Here is a 21,439-nt window from a genome sequence, read left to right on the forward strand (position 1 = left end):
GTAAGGATTATATGGACACCCAATTAAAAGCCTTTGTCCAAAAACAGATGCACAGTAGAACCGGATAAAAAAAATCCATTTTTTTAGCTCGTTTAGTTCGCTGATTTGAATTTTTAATTTAAATTGAGATGTGACTTTATGTGAAGATTTTTTAGTGTAATAAAAAAATTAGATGTGATTGTTTCTGAGAGTTTTTTACTGTAATAAAACTCGAATTGATGAAGTAAATAGGGGCATTAAGTGTTTCATTTGTTCCTTTTTATTTTATTTTATTTTTTAAATTTTTGGCTCTTTGTTTGTCTTACTTCCAACCAAACCGACACATAAATTACTTTTACTTCGGATCACTTCATATCAAACCTTAAATATTATCGGCATAGCGTTGTGGTCCTCAATGTTTAACTCTTACCAACTATTGTACTTTTGCTTCAGAGAAAAACTTATTTAATTTGAGAAGCATATTATTTAAGAATGAAAGAGAAATGAAAAGAGGACTAATAAATTTTTCATTTTTTGAGATTGAAAATGAACGGCTATCTAAAAGACTAACATTTTTTAATTTTTATATGAAAAAAGTGAAAAAAAAATTATACGTGATTAATTACATTTCATTTACTCCCAAGAACCACATTGTTTTCAGGGAGTTTCTCTGATATAAAAAAAAAAAAAAAAAAAAAAAAAAAAAAAAAAACTCACTCATAATTTCTTATTTTGAACCGTCATATTTATATTAAAAATTATTTATTCTGTATACATTTTTAATTTAATGTGATTTTAACTAAATTCAATAGTTAGAAATCTAGTCCTAGGCCTATAAAAGAAACTCTCTTTATTCTTAAATTTAAGATTCATAGAGTTGTGTCTTCACAATTGGACCTGTATTTTCTTAAAAGAAATATTAATTATTACCACAAACCTTTCTTCATTGTACACAAATCTTCTACCATTTAATTTTCCCGCATATTTTCTTCCCAAAAGAACAGTCTTTGATATCACCCTGCAGCTCGGACCGTTTGTTGACCATAATTCATGACATGGCCTTTGTGCAAGCAAGCGCGAGAGAAGCAAGCAAAGTAGAAGCTTTGCAGAAGCAAGACGAGGAAGCGGAGCTGTCACGTTCCTAGTTGTCATGGGAAAGGCAGAAATAAGAAAGAGATTATTTCTTGAGAGCTTGTCTAGTACTATCGATATTTTTAGTGTCTCTCTTATATAGCATGTTCAAGATGTGAAAGTTTGATTTTTTTAGTCCGAACTACAAAAAAGTTTGAACAGTATGGTTTGTAGCATGAATTCAAAAAGTTATAATTTTTTGTGGTTTGGTTAGTTTAAGACATTATATATAATGGTTCAAACTTAGGCTAAAACTCGTGCATCTTTACATCGGTTTCTAATGGGTTCATGGTTTAACTCACATGACTCATGTGCCAAATGGTAGTGGCTTGACAACTTGGTCTTTACATTTTTAATGGGCAAAAGGAGTTGAGAAATAAAATTTCCCGAATTGTCGAGCTTAGAAGGGTTAACAAGGTGATGGCAAAAGGAGAATCATAAGGATGCAAATTTGGGCGTGGGGAAGAGGAGGGGGAGAGAGGGAGGGATTAGAAGTCGCAATTTGGATCATAACAAAAGAAAATGACTTAAAATTTATACGAAGTTATTGAGTTTGGTTGTATTATAAATACGGTTGGGTCATAATCAAGTTGATACGATTAACACGATTAATAAAATGATAGTTCTATTCACACATTCCTTTTTACTCTCTCCCTTTACCTTAAATTTTCTTATGACAAAAATACCCTCACATACAATGAAAAAAAATGACAATTATAACATATTTAATTATGAAATTTAATTTCATTAAAAAAAGAAACTAATTATATAGTTTTATCTCTGCACAAACCCCACATGTTATATCTTAAATTATAAATTGTTGCTATTTTAAAATTTATAAAAAGCTCTTTAATTTTCACCTTTCAATGATTATTTTAAAAGTTATATTGATATAATGTTAAATTTTCTTTGCTATTGATTGTATGACGATATGAAGGGATAGAGAAATAATACTATCTAAATAACAAATAAAATAAAATGGTGGTCTGAAAAGAAATTGAAGTGGACAAGAATTAATTATTTTATAAAATAGTTAAGGATAATCTTAGAATGTAGGGGTGTTTAAAAGGTAGATTTAGTTGTTTTAAATTTATGTGAAATATGTATTTAAAGAGCTGTGAAAAGTAAAATAAGAGTTTGCATGGAACAAACTCTTAATAAAATGGGTTGAGATTGAGTGACCTTCTAATCTAATAAGAATTGACACAAAATGACATGATTAATTATATGTACTATTTACAATCCAATTGTACATACATAATCTAAAATATAAATAAAGACATTTTTAAAAATACTAATAAAAGTTATACTTGTCAGTTACAATAGGGGTGAATTTAACTATTAAATTTAATATCCACGTGCCACACACGTGATTTGTTTCATCCAAACATCTAAGGGTGTTCAAAAAATCTGCCAAACCGTGAAAATTGTTCAATTCAAACTAAATCGTTAATTTTTTTTTGAATTATTAGGTGGTTTAGTCCGTTTTTTAATCTAATTTTTTTGAGCAGTTTAGTTTGTGGTTTGGATTTCCTAAATCGCACAATAATCCGCCTAAAAATGTACATATATAATTTTTAATTTTTAAAATATTTTTTATATTTATTTTAATTTTTATTAGTCATAATAAAGGTTTTACACTTACAAAATACACCCTATCATATTTTTGTTAGTTTGTATTAAAACTTTAAATGGTAAATTATTAGACATTTGTTATTTTTTAGTTATATTGTAAACTTGAATCTTATTTTTTACTTTTATTGATTAACAATTTTATAATTTTTGAATTATTAATTACTTTTATTGATTAATAATTTTATAATTTTTATGAATTATTAAAAACTTTTTTAGTCTTAAACCATCCAAACTGCTTATGAGTAATTTGGATCAATTTAATTTTTGTCAAAACCATCCAAAAGAAAAAAAATTATTTTTAATTTAGTTGGTGGTTTCTAAAAAAAACTGTCCAAACCGACGACGAATACTCATGCAAACATCTAATACTTCTCAATCAATTTAATAGCACTCTTAGACTTTTTAAAAGTTTAGGGACATTTTTGCTAAGAAGAAAAAGGATCAAATTGTAACCATATGTGTAGATTGGGGACAAAATGAACTACTTACTCAAATGAAAATTTCAAAATTACGAGTAAGGACGAATTTGTCAAGCCACCGAAATACAAGGGTTAGTCGGTGTTAGAAACCTAAACAAGCACTACGAATTATAACATTAATAAAAACTTGAGCAAAAAAAAAAAAATGAAAATTATATCATAAACATTACTTATATCACCTACCTTGCAAATTAATTAGTAATTTTCCGTAAATCAAATATTAGTAACGACTAATGAGAAGACTCAATAGTACGACGACAAAAAAAAAAAAAAAAACCTAGGAAAGATGCAATTGCAAAGAAAGTGCGTGTGACACACGCGTCGGAAGTGGAGAGAAGTAGGGCCCATAGTCCACGCAGTGACGGTGTGAGAGTTTGAGTGGAGAAGTGTATGCGCCCACCTTTTTGCATGCATTCGCTGCTCTCTCTCTCTCTCTCTCTTTTCTATCTTTTCTTTCATTTTCATCCTCTTCTCTCTCTCCCACACAAAATAAAAAACAAAGAAAAAAAAAAGTAAGAAAAACTCTCTCTCTCTCTCTCTCTCTCTCTCTCTCTCTCTGTCTGTCTCTCTCTCTCTCTCTAAACTCTGAAACTGCTGGTACAACTGATTCTTTTCTTCTCGTATGCTCTGAAATCCAAGCTATCATCATCGTCAGCGTTCACCTTCTTCGATTCTTCCGGTATTCAATCCAAATTCCTTTTGTTTAATTTAATTCCTTCAATTTTTCTCTTTTCATGTCCGATTTTTGTTTCTCAAGAATCGAGATTGTTCGTTTCTCGATTGGCGGTTAGTTTCTACCAACTTTTCTTTTCTTTATTTCCTTTATTCGATAAATTATGAGATTTTTGTTGCCAATTCGTTTGTATATCTAGTGTATGTTCTTTCTTCGATTGTTCAATTGCTGAATTTTGTCTGCTTTTTCAATGATTTTGCTGCGAAAAATGATGCTCTGAACTAAGATTTTTTCTATTTCTGGTCTCTCTCTCTCATCTGTTTTTGATGTGATTGTCGGTTTGGCTTATCAGAGCAAAGATAAAGTTCATAGCAAAGATAAAGTTCATAGTTTTATGCATTTTAACTCGGAGAAACTGCAAGTTGATAGTTTTATAGTCTATGGAAAAATAAATAAATGGATAAATAATCGTCTCTTTCATTTAAACTGATTTGAGTTATTAATTTTAATTTTATTATCATTAAAAATTCTCACAAAAAAAATCATAAATAGACGAACTGAACGATCCCAATATATACATAAAAAAAATCATCCTCTCCTTGTTTCTGCTGTTCTTGTTAACATTTTTAGCTTTGGATTTCTTTGTCATATATTTCAGGTGTTTCTGATCTTCTCTTGGTTCTTAGATTGAGCTTGTATTATATATTAGTATAGAACAAGTACTGTACTTGTAATTTTCTGTAATTGCTTATCTATGCTATTTTGCTTCCCCAAATGAATACTTAGAAGCTGGTATTTTAATTGTGGTTGTTCCGCATTGCACGTTAGTCTTTTCTAAAGAAACTTTTGCAACTGTTCTGTTGTATATTGGTTCCGCATTGCACGTTAGTCTTTTCTAAAGAAACTTTTGCAACTGTTCTGTTGTATATTGGTCGGTAGATTTTCATTTTCCCGCTTAGAAATAGAAATCTCTAGTAAAGTCTCTGAAGCTCGTCCTACTTGCTGAACTTTCTGGTGGGTGTTCGTTAGATTCTTTTGTAGAAGCTTTTGTCAAGAACCCCAAGAGGAGAAAGTTTAATCAACCAAGATGTCTTCTGAAGTATGCTATGATAATTATACTTGGGAATTTTACCCGTCATTTTTAACTTTTCTGTGGGCTTGATTTATTTATTTATTTATTTTTGTGTGGAATAAAGAACAAAATTCTATTCATCCAAGTGCTTTACGAAGAGGGTTCCTTTCTGTTACATATAATTCATTCATCCTCCACTAATTTTGACGTGTTTACAAACTGAATTATCAGGAAGGAGGTGATGTCCATGTCACATAGTGAGTGAGATATATAGCAGCCAGGGGTTAGAAAATGGGGGCGTCAACTTCTAGAATAGAAGAAGATAAAGCCCTGCAGCTATGTCGAGATCGGAAGAATTAGGCAAGCACTTGATGGCAGGTGCTCATTGGCAGCAGCTCATGTTACATATATTCAGTCACTAAAAAACACAGGACTGGTTCTTGGGAAATTTGCTGAGCCTGAGGCTCCAATTGAATCTTCATTGTATACTTCCACTAATGCAACACCGGAGCCTCTTACTTTAACTGAGAAGGCACTTTCTCAATTCTCATTCTCTTCTCCGTCTGTGTCACAACGCGTGGATGCAACAGAAACCTTTTCTCCTACACCTTCTCCTCCTAGCTCTAGTCGAATTCACACAAACTATATGAAATTTGGTGGCTTCACTTTCAAAAAGGTTGAAGAAAAACCATCCATACCCATTGTTGGGACGGTGACCTCCTCGAGTACCCCGCAGAATACCACACCACGATCTGCTAGTAGACCTGAAAACTCACCATTTGAAGATTCTTCCCTCCCTTCTGGAACTCCACCATGGGATTTCTTTGGTCTTTTCCATCCAATTGACCACCAGTTTTCTTTCCAAGATGGTAAGGGTGTAAACCAAGGGGGTGAGAGTTCTGATGATATAAGACGTCTAAGAGAAGAGGAGGGAATTCCAGAGCTGGAAGATGACGAAGAGAAGGGTTCTGTTCATGGAAAAGAAGGATCTGAGGATTCTGAAGATGAATTTGATGAGCCAGCCACAGTTTCTCTGGTTCGAAGTTTTGAAAATCGTAATAGAGTACATGATCACAGTGAAGTTGATACTTCAACTGCTGTGCCTTCTGCAGGAATTGCAACTTCAGAAACTGAGTTATTGAACGGCGAAAAAAGCCACTCTCCCGCCATGCCTTCTGCAGGAAGTGTAGCTTCAGAGACTGAGTTATTGAATGGGGAGAAAAGTAACTCCCCTGATTTATCGCCATTAAGGGCCACTGCATCAGCAGTATCAGTTGCATCTGAAACAAATAAAGCACAAGTAAAAGAGGGTTGCATAGAAAACAAGGTTATCCCCAAGGACTTCTTTTCAAGTATAAAAGATATTGAGTTTCTATTTATAAAAGCTTCTGAATCGGGTAAAGAAGTTCCAAGAATGCTTGAAGCCAATAAGTTGCACTTTCGTCCAATATTTCCAGGGAAACAAAGTAAGATTCTTCATCTCTCTGTATCTCTCTCTCCCTCCCTTCCTCCCATGCCACAATGCAACTTTAGACCAGGGGAAGGCTTTGAGTTTTGTTCAGTTGTTTCTTGAAGATTATCAGCTCAAATACACGTGTTAAATATATGCTGGAAAATGAGATTTGATAATGATATTTATGAGAATATTCCGCAATTTTTATCAACCTCATGTAGAAGTTGTACCAATATCTCAATTTCAATGTAAAAGTTGTTTCCTTACACTCCACAGTTTGCTAATTTCAAAACAAATAAAATACAGCTTCTTAGAGGGGCTCACGGCTCAAGTGATGGCACATTTAGTCTTCATGACTATGAAATAGTTGATCTTTTAAGGATTTTAGAGAAGTTTCTTCTTTCATGCTTTCTTTCTTTTTTTTTTTCTCCCCTATAAACACCTAGAAGGGTTTTTGTTTTTATTTTTTATTTTATTTTTGTATTTCTACGTGAATGATAAAAATAAGAGAACCCTCCATTGTATCAGGTGGTTCAACAGCATCTACACTTCTGAAAGCTTGTTTGTCTTGCGGAGAAGATCCAAGTCAGGTTCAAGAAGGTAGCGTCCTTGTATATGTGCTTTCTAATTTGTTCTGCACAATGTAGATTTGAATGGTTGTGATTTTGGGTGTGTATGGCTTACATCTGATTAGCAAAAGATTCTCAGATCAATAACTTATCCCCTGTTTAATAACCATTTCTTATCTTAATTATACTTTAGACACGTATGCATGAAAAATACCTGAAAAAATGAATGTGCTATTTCTTCTTGATGTTTTCAAAAGGCTTCTAGTCACATAAGGTTTTTTGTATTTCGTCTTGACAAGAAAGGGTATGGACTTGGCATTTTTGAAGTGGAATTGGAAGAGCTGAGGTATTAAGTTTAGTTTTGCATAGACCATGTTCAAATCCTCAATAAATATTGCTGGAAATCTGATAGAACCTGGAACACAGAGGAAAACAAAACTGAAATTATATTGAGTCTCAAAAACTGGAATGAATACAGGAAAATAAAGATAGTTCTTGAGTTTTCGAGAGGCTCAAGTCTCTCCCAAGAGTCACACTCCACAATCACACTCCAAAACATGACCCTATCCTCCTCTCTCACTCTCCCTTTATTTTGTTACGTCACTAACTATTCTCACGACACAGAAGCACAAATCCCCATGACATTAGCTAATTCCCCAAAATAGCCCTCCAGTACCAAGTAAAAAGCTAACTCACGTGCTTAGGGGCTTAACAAAATACAGGAAATCTGATTAGGGGCTTAACAAAATCTTCAATATTCAGCTGAATTACTGCTTTCTGCAGAATGCTGCGTGGATATTTTAATCAATTTAACAAAAAGATTAAATTTTAAAATGATTACATATCAAGCATTATGCTTTGTGTTTCGTATATTGCTAAAAAAGCGTACTTTTTTACCTTTCCTCTTTTACTGTCATTGCACTATTAGTATGCAAAAAGTCTAGTAACATTTCTATCCAGTTCCACTGAAGCGTCGTCCAAGCTACTAAGCACACTCCTATATTCAATAACTGAATTGTAGAGTATCTCCTGCTTAACTATAATTCTTAAACAGAGCATCTTGTTATCTCAGCCATAATTTGGCTGATTATTATTATTATTATTATTTTTTATTTTTTTTTTCTTGTCCATTGCAGAAGAACCTGCTCAAACAAATACTAAGTATCTAACTTGGCATAGGACAACATCATCTCGATCATCTTCATCTAGGAATCCTTTAGGAGCAAACTCAAAGGACGATATCGAGGAGTTAACTGGTAGTGTTTTTGAAAATATCTGCATGATCTCAGGAAGTCATGCCTCAACGTTGGATAGGTTATATGCATGGGAGAGAAAACTCTACGATGAAGTGAAGGTACTGTCAATCCACTAACAACCTCACCATTACTTTTGTCATAATTACGTTGGTATGATTAACATTGTTATTCTTTTATGATTTATTAATTTTTATTCTATTGAAAAAAAAAAATCTATTCAATCTGAGCTGCAAATAATTTCCTTTGCTCTTGACCTACTTTGTAGCATTTTAGTTGAGGGAAAAAACCATTATGGTACCTTGTAGCTTAGCATTTTATCAAATTGGTGCCCTCTTATTCAGCAAATCTCATTGCAGTACCCTGTAACATTTTAATTGAGGGTAAATATCTTTTCTTTTTAATTTATTTTGTAAAATAGTGAGGTACTCGAATGAGGTTATCAAAACACCAGGATACCAATATGATAAAGTGTTAAACTACATAGTACAAAAATGATCTTTTAATGTCCATCTTTTTATCGGTTTTGATGTTGACGTCTTTTGATCTTTGTACTTCCTATTTCCTAATGTTTACGAAGGTCAAAGGTCACCTCTGGTCATATTTGGTTTTCCAAGAATCACTCACATAAACAAATTATTTCGAGGAACCTTGGAAATATGGAATCTAATCTCACTTTGGAGGTAGTTAAAAGATTGTTAATATAGTTTATAGAAAGAGAAAACTGAAGCAAATATACTTTACCAACAAGTTAGATACATGTGCAGTGATTATGTGCGAGTGGTGATTAAAAGCAAAAAAAGATCAATAACGTCCAACTCTAGACCTGAGGAGAAATAAGGGACGTGGCCCTAATTTTCATGTACTTTTGCAGAAAGTTCTTGCACTAAAGATGCATACAAGATCAATAGTGGCAATAACAATGTACTAGTATGTGCCTTGGAATAAGAGGCCTTAAAAAGGCTTTTCCATTGCTCGTTACATAACTATGGTTTTTGTTTATTGGAGAAAATATCAAACTTCATTTACGTGTTTACTTGAGATTTTTATTCTGAAAGTCACATGTCACTTTTACTAGAACACACATTTTGTAAATATTTTTATGCAATCCTAATCTAAGTTGCTACTTATAGGTAGGCAGTAGGCTATATCTTCGTTGTTGTAGTATATTTCATTGGTACATGAGATTTCCCTGTCATTGATTTCAATAACTTCATGAAATTCCTCATATTAGGCTAGTGAGATTGTCAGAAGGGAGTATGATGCCAAGTGTAGGACTTTAAGGCAGCTAGAATCAAATGGGGAAAGTTCTCAGAAAATTGATAAAACTCGTGCTTGTGTCAAAGATCTGCATTCAAGAATTAGAATTGCTATTCACAGAATTGATTCTATATCAAAGAGGATTGAGGAATTACGGGACAAAGAGCTTCAGCCACAACTTGAGGAGTTGATTGAGGGGTATGTATTTGATGATTTCACTTTTACTCACTGGTTGGTTCTCGCTTCACGTGTCCTATTTTGTTGTGGAGAATCTTAGAATTATTTTCAAAGCATATCTAAATGCAGCTAGAAACATTTGGTTTATAATCTGTCTAATGCAAGAAACCCCTTCGACCTGAGACTATTGATAGGTGGTCTGACAGATGTTCTTGGGATGATTTTAGGCGTGGCGTTTTCTCTGTGGCTATACCATCTTGTGGTTTCTAGAAATTTAGAGCCTGATTTAGAAAAAAACAAATGATAAAAATAAAACAAAATAAGAAATATTGGTGCACTAACTATATTCCATGGATTTTGAATAACTGAGACTGATTTTCTTTAGGATTTAGAAAACCTGTTAAAAGTTAAGATAATCTTGGGAATGAGCAACTATGGTGATACAATTAGGAGTTATTTTCATGTGTTGCATGTGGTGTTTATAAATATAGTAAATTCTAGGAACACCAACTGAAATCCCAACTCTTGTCTACCAATTGATGTGGCATGTGAGTTATCATCTCTTTATTGGTAGATGCAATCTCTTATCATAAGTTGATGTGGCAAAAAATGACAACTCATTACCACATTAATTGGTATACAAGAGTTGGTGTCTCTAGCATTATTCTCATAAATATATGTGTACTTTAGTAGGGATGTTAATTTTCTGAGTATATTTCTTTTAACTTCATCTGCTTTACTCTCTGTGGAAATGGTAGGTTAAGTCGTATGTGGGAGGTCATGTTTGAATGCCACAAGCTTCAGTTCCACATCATTTCTATCGCATTTAACAATGGCAACACCAAAATCTCCATGCACTCAGAATCACGTAGGCAGATTACTGTCCGTCTTGAAAATGAACTTCGCTCTCTTGCATCAAGTTTCCTCAAGTGGATTGGCGCTCAAAAGTCCTATTTCCAGGCATTAAATGCCTGGCTCTTCAAATGTGCCCCCAACAATGAAAAGTCCTACAAGAGAAAAAGGAGACAACCAGCCCCAAAATTGAGAAACTATGGTCCTCCGATATATGTGATCTGTGATGTCTGGTTGGAAAAGATCAATACATTGCCTGTAAAAGACGTAGCGGATTCCATGAAGGATTTAGCTGCTGAAACTGCCAGACTTTTACCACGTCAAGAAAAGAAAGATAGTAAGGGTGCAACTCTTTCCAATTTAACATCTTGGACTGCCGATAATAACAGTGAAACAGCAGTTAATGGACTGAGAGATGAAGCTTCAGAAGACTTCATTTCGAGGTTTGATCATTTCCGATCACGCTTGGTGGCATTTTTCGGAAAGTTGAATAACTTTGCAGCGTCTTCTGTCGAGATGCATACCGAACTAGACAAGGCCATCCAGGATGCTAAGCGTACTTACGAAAGATCGCAATCCCAACCCCGATCCCAATCTCAATCTCAAACTCAAGTTGTTTGATTGGGGAAGACAATCTTACACGTAGAAGTGGAATGCCTTGGCATCGTCACATAACAAATTCCATGGAAATTGTCGTCTGCATGGCCAAGAAACACAATAAATCTCAGGTACAAGGTCATTTGAGCATTGCATTTTGTGTATTGAGAGAGGAATAAAGGAAATTGGTATAAAGTTTTACGTTTAAGAATCAACTGGAAAATAAAGGAGTTGGCTTAAAGTAACTAATTTGGGTTTGATAATGGGGTGGTAATTGTAGTTTAAGGCTGTTAATTACAGGGGCCTGGTGAGAAAATGAAGATTTGTATGCAAATTGAGGGAGGAACTTGTACAGTGTCTTTTCTTTTTTTTTTTTTTTTGGGTAATCATAGGAACTCATATAAAGGCCCACCCCCTCGTTCTTATGTAATTATCAATAATTTATAATGCATTTGCAATAATGTTTTGTTTATTTGTCCTCTTTCTAGATATATTTTCTTGTATCTACATTTATTGTAATCCATAAACATATGCATGTGGTGAATATAAGATATATTTATCTTTGCTTGTGATTCATCAATTTTATTTTCTTTTAGCCTCCCTTTGGGCTTAAAGTGCACCTGGTGCATTTGCTACCTTTAGTCTTTTTTTTTTTTTCGCTCCCAAGTACCGGAAAAAGAAAACATTGCAAAAAATATTTCCCCCTTTTATTCTTGCTTCTAAATAGCTCCAAGGAGAGGGCATATGGCTTTTGAGGCCTCACTAGTTTCTTTGGGGGAAAGGGCGTTCATTGAACACTACCTAACGTCACAGAACTTTCCACCTAAGCAATTCCGTCCAAAAAAAGTTCTTAATGGAGGGGTAAAATTGAAGATGTCTCGTATATAGATTGGGAGGTACAAAAAATCTTGGATTATTTTATAATTACCTCTCAAATTATGTACTTTATTTTAAAATGTATCTTAATTTTGTTAAAAGGTTTCGAAACATCTGTTGATCTATAGAAAATAGGTTAAAATGTTCATTTTCTCTATTTCCGTCTATAAACAGTCACTTTAAAATATTAAAACTTTATTAAATTAAAAAAGGGCTTTTAATTCCCAAAAAAAGGATTTATTATTAAAAATTAATTAAATTTTCAGAAAAAGAAACCTGAAATTCAACTTAAATAATCTGAAATTATTTTTCAAAACCCCACCCAACTTCTGAACACCAAATCAACTTCCAGCCCGTTCTCTCGACGGCGATTGCCATTTCTCCCAACGACGATCAAGCTTGCTTGCTCCATTGCACCCACGAGATGCTGGATACCGGACTCTGGCTATAGCGCAATCAACGGCTGAGTAACAATGTCAGATCGTCGATGCTCAAAAGCCCCGTCTCCGACTCAAGAAATCGCTCCTCGTCGCCGTCATTAACACTACCTTCGTACTAGATCTGGGCTTGGGGTCGCTGCGATGAGGCTATGAGGCGAGGCTTGGGTTGCGAGGTGGTGGAGGGGCTGGGTCAGGGTCGAAGGGCCTTGAATGGCATTAGATCTGATCTTCTTCTTCAGATTTGGTTGCACAAGCTGTTCAATGGTCGCACCACAACTACCAAAGCTTCAAATGGTTGAGACGTCAGATTCAACTCCCTCAAGCATAAACTAAAGCGTAAATTTGCCCAACGCAAAGCGGAAGAAAAAAAGAACAGGATGGAATTTGCTCTGTGAATAATTATTGAATAAAAGACTTGAACGTGTTTTGAGTGTGTGATGGTAGACTTTTGAAAAAAGAAGAAGACAATTTTTTAGTCTCTATTCGAATTTTTAATTTAAGTTTAGATGTGACTGTTTTAAGAGTTTTTTATTAAAAGAAAAAGAGAAATATGTCAAGATTTAAGATGAATTAAAATTAATAGACTAATAGTTTACATAAGTTAATAAATAGGCTAAATGATTATTTTCGTCAATAATTTGTCTGATTATGAACCATACCTTGACAAGTTATGGATGGTTTTTGTCTATAACTTATCTGGTTATGAACCATAACTTAACAAGTTTGTCCATAACTTATTTGGTTATGAACCATAACTTGACAAGTTATGGCCTATTAATTTTTATAATTAAAAATTAGCGTATATACTTTCTTAAGCTTTTCATATTGACATATTTTCTACTATTTTTATTTTTTATTTTAATAAAAAAGTGAGATATAACTGTTTTTAATTATTTTTTATTATAATAAAATTTAAATTTTAAACTCAAATTGCTGAAATAAACATATTATTTCCTATTAGGTTTTCAAATTTTTGAAAGAAATTAGTTGCTTTGTTTAATTTTTGAATTTTTTAAAACTTAAATTTTCTTATTTTATTTTTTAATAAAATAATCAAGTCTACTGATCTAATTAGAATTTAGTAGCTTTAATTAATCTTTAATAACACCCCACAAACACGTTTATACAAGAAATTTTTAATAAACGCTCTTTAAAAATATATAAATTTTAATTTTTACCTTTTATTTTTATAGGAGAAATGACTTATAATTTGTATCTATTTGATTTTTACGTTTTAAAAAGATATTAATTAAAAATAAAAAATAAAAATAAAAATTTATGCATTTTTAAAAATAAATTTAATACATTTTTTATATAATAATATTATAATATATATTATATAATAATATATAAATACAAGTATAGTTTAGGAGGATCTGTAAAATCTATCAAATATGTGTAAGTGCACGTGCGCGTTAGCGCCATCAATGTGAGTCGGTCGACATTAAATTTTAGAGTGCGTTTATTTACATAATTTAAGCTATGACTTGAGTTATGTATGTGAAAAAATACTATAGTAAAAATGAATTTAAATTTATATGAGAGAAAATACTGTAGTAATATGATTTGAGTTATGATTTGAGAGAACACACCTTTAGGCCTCGTTTGTTTTGCAGATTTGAGTTTTCAGTTCGAGTTGAGATGTGACATTTTCTTAGAGTTTTTAATTGTAGCAGAAAAAATTAAATGTGACACTTTTTAGAGCTTTTAACTGTAGAAACTTAGGCTCCGTTCATTTCACCGATTCGAGTTTTGTTATAGTAAAAAACTCTTAGAAACAGTCAAATCTAATTTTTTTACTACAGTAACAAGCTATCACATAAAGTCACATTTCAAATCGAATCAACGAACTAAATGAGCCCTTAAAATTAAGAACTCAAATCGGTAAAATAAACGAAACTTTAGTTTCTTAACAAGCCTTAGTTCCTTAACAAGTGTCATGTTACTAGTTTCAAATCGCCGTACACACACGTTGCATTGCTTGTAAAAATAAAAAAATAAAAAAACTCCTGCACTTTTATTTTCGGTCCTTTTTTTTTTAAAGAAGAAAATGGCAGTGTACAACATAGATTATAGCCACAATTCTTTGTTGTAGAAGCCAAAATTAAGGTCGATATTCATATTTTGTACTACATCTTGCTACCACTATTTGTTTTTTAGAACACTAGCAAATTAATCAAATCACAACCTAAAAAAAAACACAATGACCACTAGTTCAAGATTACTTCCCCAATCGACATCAATAAAACCTTCTAGATTGAGTGTTGCAAGCTCGAATCGAAGATTGAAAGTATAACGAGTCCCTTACAAATATCTACAAATTCTCTTACAAGTTGACCACTGATTTATTATAAAGGCTTGCAAAAATTGAGTTAGCTTGTTCACAACAAAGATGGCAATGTTTGGCTAATCATCGTCGAGTGCCTCGGAGCATACTAAAAGATTTTTCTATAAAGAGAAGATGACCAGAGAAGGAACCGTCACTAGAAGGAACCATACTAAAAGAGTTTCATAGTCATTGGATTAGGTTTCATGATTTGTATATGTTTATTTTAATTAGGCAATAAATTTAGGTGCAACAATTAATATTGTCTATTTACAAAAAAAAAAAAAAAAAAAAAAATCAATATTGTTTGTGTCAGCTTCAAAATTCCCAAAACTAGTTCACAACAACAAAATGCGCACCAAGGCTCCCGGGATTAGGGTTGGCCCTCAAATCTGAGTCATCTAATTTATGCTCAAATGTTGATCTGCTATTGGTCTTAGGTCAAAAGGTAAAGTAATAAACAGTTATGTCTGGTCCATATATGAATCTACTAGTTAATGTACAATTCAAAATGCATTATTTTATTAATGTAATGTGTTACACACCTACCAAGCATACCACACAACAATCTCTAGATCGTTTAAAAAATGACAATTATTTTATCAATCTGACGTGTCACATCTCTAGGGTTCTGGTGATCTCCTAACCGTAGTTAAAAAGTGATAACACTAGTCAAGTCCTAGTTGGTTTATGGTTCCAAATCCTAGTTGGTTTTTTGAGTGCCTATATGTAATGTAGAGGAAACCTAAAGTAAGAAGGCGTTAATACTCTCAAGTCACCTTGAGAGAAAAGTTTCCCACCTTTTAAGGTATGTTTGTTTCATGCATTTAAAGCTGTGACTTTAATTCTGTTACAGTGTTTTTCTCTTATAAAAAATTAAAATTTTAACTGTCAAAATTAAGAATCACTGGTTTGAACACATGAACCAAACGAGCCATCAATAACTAACTTTTTACGGCTTACCTTTCAATTATAAAAAAAAACTTTTCGCAGCTTGGAAGTGTTCAAGCCTTCAAGGGTTAAAGATTATTGAAGAATTCAACATCTATTCGAAGATTTGAGAAGATACCTAAACACTAATCAACCCGAAGAAGAAAGATAAAGAAAGAAGAAGTGGTGGAACATTAATTAGTTAGAGACTATTGTAGATTGTCGATTATGTATAACAAAAATCTGAAATATAAAGGCTTATTCTAACATGGGAAAGTAAAAATTGCTCATGAGAAATCATAATATCACATTCTAGCCAAGAATATGACAAGATGGATTAAGATTGAGGAATCTCAATATCCCATATCGCTAAGGGAATGTCACAACTAAAAGTTGATAAAATTGGAAATATATGTCATGACAAGTTTTGTAGAGTTTTTACTTATGATTTTGGTCGGTAGAAGAAGAGAAATACAAATTGTGTCTTTTTAATTATTATTCATAACTATATTTTAAAAGAGCTTAAAATGGACCAGAATGGTTGTTAAACTTTTTAATAAGCAATAAAAATATAATAAAATTTTATTGAAATTCTGGTATAAATTTTAAAATCTATTTCAGAAGAATTTTTTTTCACTGGAAGCTTTTCTGGAGTGTTAAAGCTTTCTTGACATATCATACAAAACACTTTCAAATGCATCTTTTGGGGATATGAAGCCAAATACACCTTCTAGAAGGGTTTGCCAAATATGCCCTCAAAATAAGACGAGACCTTTTGATAGAAAAGTCCTCTAGAACAAAATTGTATGATAAGTCTAAAACGAATAATATCATATGAAGCAATATGAAGCAGAGATGTGGGTATTATTAAAGTTAAAGTAGTTTGGCTACAAATTGTTTTTAGTCAAAATTCTATCAAGATATCCCATTTGGTCAAAAAGTGATATGGGTGTTCTCTTTGAATAATATAGTATGAAAATAGATTAGTTAGTGACTCAAAAGTCTGTCTAATTTTATAATATTAGTTCAACTAACACGTATTAAAAAGATAAGTTTTTTTAACTTAAAAAAATTACAATGTGAGAACAATTGTAAACTTCTTAAAATGCTATTTTAAATTATGCATTTTACTCGAATTCATGAGAGAATTCTACAATTTTCTCAACCAGAAATCACGACTGTTTTCTTTCTAATTTTTATACACAAGATTATGAAGTTCCACGTTGTCTGCAGAATGTTATAACTGAAGGTTGATAAAGTAGTAACTACATTGTCAAAATAGTGTGAGCTTTTTTGAGGTAAAACCCTCAAGAACAAAACTATACAAGTTTAGACTTAAAACGGAGAATTTCATATACCAAATAAAGGCGTAGGCAATACACAAACATTTGTTCTTTTGTGCCAAATCCAATGAAAGAATGTACCCCAAAAAATGACAATGACACAAAAATTCAAATACACCAATCATGGAAGTTACTTTATGCATTCTTTATTCTTGCGTGTAATTGTAGCTAATAGGAAGAGCTGACCAATTAGTCCTAAAGTTTTAGTGTAGACTCTTTTTGTCAAGTAGGGTCTACCTTCTGGGTCATGGCTAATTAGGCTGTGGGCGGCAATCATAAGAGGTTTTTGTGCACGTTTGATAGAAATTGACCTTCAAATTAAACAATGAGGATCGATTATTAGGATTCTTAACGCTTTAATTCTATTTAATGGAGATTAATAAAGTCGCAATAAAAATAAATCAAGCAAAAAACAAACACATAATTTGTAAAGATCCGTGTCAATGTGAGATTACGTGCTTGATCTGCAGATTCCTCTATTGTCATCAGGATATAATTAGACTCCATAATTTAACATTCCCATTTAGTTTAGCTACTCTAGCAACACTAGTCCAAAGCTATACGCACATCGTTTTTGTATGTCAGAGGTTATGGGCAATGCAACTTGTTAGGTTTAAAAAGGATAACTAAACCACCTAGATCAGCAACTTTCCACATAGAAGGCAGAAATCAATTTTAATTTTTCTACCTAAAAAGAATTAGTAGTCATATGGATTTGGTGAGTGAGAGTGGCTTTTTGCGACCTGTCATTGTGATATCTTGTGACATTGTTTTCCTAATTTGTAGTCATATGGATTTGGCGAGTGAGAGTGATATTAACGAGGGTTCATTTAGTAAAGGGGTTCAAATCACAATGACCTGTTTGAACTTTGAATTTGAACTGTGTGGGTTTTAAATTGTGAGGTATGAACCTGATTTCAAGCTTTAAGAATCTAAGAGGGATGTGAGTTTAGAAAATTCTTTTATTTTGAGGGTTTCAATGTCACATCAAAGGACTCAAACCCTTTTTTATTTTTTACAAACAAATACTTGTTTGAACATAAACGTGGATTCAAATCCTTTAAACTCTCTGATCAATACATATATACGTGAGATCAAAGCAAAACTATTGGTAAACTTATTAAAAGAGAACATTAATATTAATAATAATAATAATAATAGTTTTCTCATTTCTACATATATAATGACCACGCCATCAGGAGTTCAAACATCATAAATCATATTACTGTATAAAACCTCCAAATATATGTCTTTTTTTTTTTTTTTTTTTTTTTTTTTTTTTACAAAAGAGCACCCTTTGATTATTTCTCGAATCTGTTCACCAAGAAATTAGACCACAAATTTCATAAACCAAAACACCCTCGGAGTTTTTGTTGTTGCAAAGGAAAAAGCTTCTTCTTGATGTCGTAAATGTTAAATTTTAAAGCTTACTTAATTGCCCTAACAAGTTATTGCCTTACACAAAGAAATTTGAGGGTTCGTATAGAGAGGTTCAAGAAAATAGAGAGTTGTGAGATGAACGTTTTCTCTTGTAAACTTCTCCTTCAAGAAAAAAAAAAAAAAAGTAAAAAAAATTTCGTGATACAGAATACCACTATACTGACTCGTGGAAACCAGAATGATCCCCAAATGTCTCACATCAGTGAAGACCACAACGAAACCACCACCTAAGCCAACCACCCATCCACAAATGACACTCGCTCCAAAATCTAATCCATTAGGCCAAGAGGCCACACTTTTAGTCATTTTTTATTTTTTATTATCATTTTCTTATCTCTAGAGCAGAGAGAGAGATATATATCAATTGATTTTTTTATACGAAAAGTAATCTCTTAATAAAATTATAAAACGCATTTTTAAAAATGATTTCTGTTTAGGATTAAAAACATTTTCAATTTTATTTTTATATGAAAAATAAAATTATTTTAAAATGAGTTCTAAACGCGCACTTAGAGTGCCATTTCTCGGACCAATGGAGCGTAAATGCCGAACTCTGGCCCCAAGAGAGAGGCACGGGCAAAGTAACCCTAGCGCAAGTGTAACTCCTTAGTAAACTTTTACTTGCACGTTTCTTTTTTCTTTTTTTCCTTTTTTTGTTTTAATGAAACAACCATGAAACTAATAATAAAAAAAACTTCACAACTTTCAATATTTTTCGTTAGGAACTTCTCCGGTAGACCAACATACTGGTAGGTCAGGTTTTTTGTCCGTCATATATGCTTAAAATCTCATAAAACTTAAAAGTACACATATCCAACGGCTACTTTTCATACCTTATAGATTATTTCGTAATCTACAGATTATTTTTTGAGGTTATTTTCTGTAATGACATCAAAATTTTGTGTAGTGACAAATAATAAAGTTGAAAAAAAACAATAGATAAATTTGAAATTTTCTCAAAGGGTCATAAGACAAAATGGGAATCACACAACATTAAACTTGGAAAAACAAAAAGGGATGTATTTAAATTAATGATTCAATATCGGTCAATTCGTGTAAATAATTCAAACGAAAATGATCAATCTAATTGCGCATGTGTAGCACCTTTTCAATCAATATGTTGCCATGGAATTTCTAAAGCATAGCCAAGAATTTTTATTTGTATTAATTTCTAAACTATAAGAATACATATGATACGGTCGCAAAAAACATTTATTTAAAACGCAGAAAATAGAAAAGCTAATGACAATTGTTTATTCTAACCCCAAGGACCTCTTATCACATTTTTATTACACAAGAAGAGGTGGGATGCTTTGTTCGTTTGTAAAGAAATTAGTTGGATCAACTATACTCTTTACATGAACCAACCTATTGAAATTATTCTTGAAATACTTGGTGCCCCAAATGCTTGCATGTGAAATACTGTTATAAATGGTGCCATCCTTGTTGTTATTCATCCCAATATCAAGATCTCTGAAATTGAAATATGTAGCTCTTGGATTTTTAGACACATAGGGAGTCATGTAATCATAAAGTCTTCTTAACCAAGTTATATGTTTATTGGGTGATGTAATATCCACTTCTTCTCGCCATTGTACGAAGTAATGGATGTAGTAGAGGTTCCCGACTCGGTGTGGGAATGGGATTGCAGATTCGGAAATCTCATTCATTTTTCCTCCGTAAGGAAATACATCAATCCAAGCACTTCCTACCTCTTCTTCGTATAACTTTTCCAACATTTTTTCCATCACGTCATCAGGAATAGGCTTTTTCACATGATCAGATTTTGCCTTGAAAGACGCGATGTTGAAAGCAGATTTCCTGTTACGTAAAGCATTCAAGGATTCTCCATTTCTGAATAAGTTGAAATAGAGAAATGACTCGACCCATCTCATTTCGGTGCAATCCTGTCTTAGCAAACCTAACTCAGAAAACTCCTTTTGCATTAATTGAAGGAACCTATCCACGCTGCCATGGTACGTCCCTCGGGAGAGAACTTCTAGTATAATTGTTTTATTCCCTTCTTTATTAATAGAACTCGCAGTTTTAAATGTGATGTAGATTGACAGATCCTCATCGACTTTGTCTGCACGACTTTGCCACTGATGAACGAACTTCTTTGTTGCAGCATCGTTCATATCCCGCTTAATATCAAACACAGTCACTGTCGATGGCACAGGAACCAGTCGAAGTTTCCATGCAAGAACGATTCCAAAGCTCGCAGCTCCACCACCACGTATGGCCCAAAACAAATCTTCACCCATAGATTTCCGATCAAGAATTCTTCCTTTAGCATCGATTAATTTCGCGTCAAGAACATTATCAGCCGAGAGGCCATATTTTCGAGTTAAGTAACCGTAGCCTCCTCCGCTGATATGTCCACCAACACCTACAGAATGGCAATCACCAGCAGGGAAGGCAAGATTTTCACTTTTCTCACCAATCTTATAATAAAGCTCACCCAGTGTAGCTCCAGCTTGAACCCATGCAGATTTTCTCTCCACGTCTACACTAATTGAACTTAAATTTCTCAAGTCAATTAGGACAAACGAGACACTGGACACATAAGAAAGACCCTCATAATCATGGCCACCACTTCGGGTTCTAATTTGAATGCTATGTTTCTTGGAGCAAAAAACAGTAGCTTGAACGTGGGAGAAATGAAATGGAGTGATAATGGCAAATGGTTTTGGGGTTGAAGGAGAAGAAAAACGTTGGTTATTTATGGATGAATTCAGTGTAGTGGAATACGATGGATTATTTGGAGTGATGTAGGTAAAGGTTTTAGAAGTGTTGGTAGAGTTCTCGGATATACGAGTGGTGAGGCATTGAAGAAAGTCTTCATGAGTGTGCGCTGAATTTGCTAACGAAATTGAATAAAGAACGATGATAATTCTGGCAAATGATGAAGATAATGAAAAGTACTTCATTTTTCTTGATGAGTTGGATTTTGG

The 21,439-nt window shown here is 32.9% G+C and overlaps 2 protein-coding genes across 2 annotated transcripts; one reads left to right on the plus strand and one right to left on the minus strand.

The window, feature by feature from the left end:
- The first annotated feature begins 3,746 nt into the window (after positions 1–3,746).
- On the plus strand, positions 3,747–11,602 carry LOC21405355 (nitrate regulatory gene2 protein). Its single transcript, XM_024163947.1, is given in 7 exon segments — positions 3,747–3,903; positions 5,201–5,322; positions 5,324–6,435; positions 6,951–7,022; positions 8,128–8,345; positions 9,479–9,702; positions 10,440–11,602. Coding segments are annotated over 6 exon segments (2,403 nt in total). The 5' UTR covers positions 3,747–3,903; positions 5,201–5,260; the 3' UTR covers positions 11,155–11,602.
- An 8,035-nt stretch (positions 11,603–19,637) lies between these two features.
- Positions 19,638–21,431, minus strand: LOC112091116 (cannabidiolic acid synthase-like). The gene has a single exon (XM_024163962.1). It carries the CDS (start codon positions 21,413–21,415, stop codon positions 19,775–19,777), a length of 1,641 nt encoding a protein of 546 aa, XP_024019730.1. The 5' UTR covers positions 21,416–21,431; the 3' UTR covers positions 19,638–19,774.
- Positions 21,432–21,439: the final 8 nt, after the last annotated feature.

This window comes from Morus notabilis, unplaced genomic scaffold (assembly GCF_000414095.1).
Source record: "Morus notabilis unplaced genomic scaffold, ASM41409v2 Scaffold306, whole genome shotgun sequence".
Taxonomy (NCBI): Eukaryota; Viridiplantae; Streptophyta; class Magnoliopsida; order Rosales; family Moraceae; genus Morus; species Morus notabilis.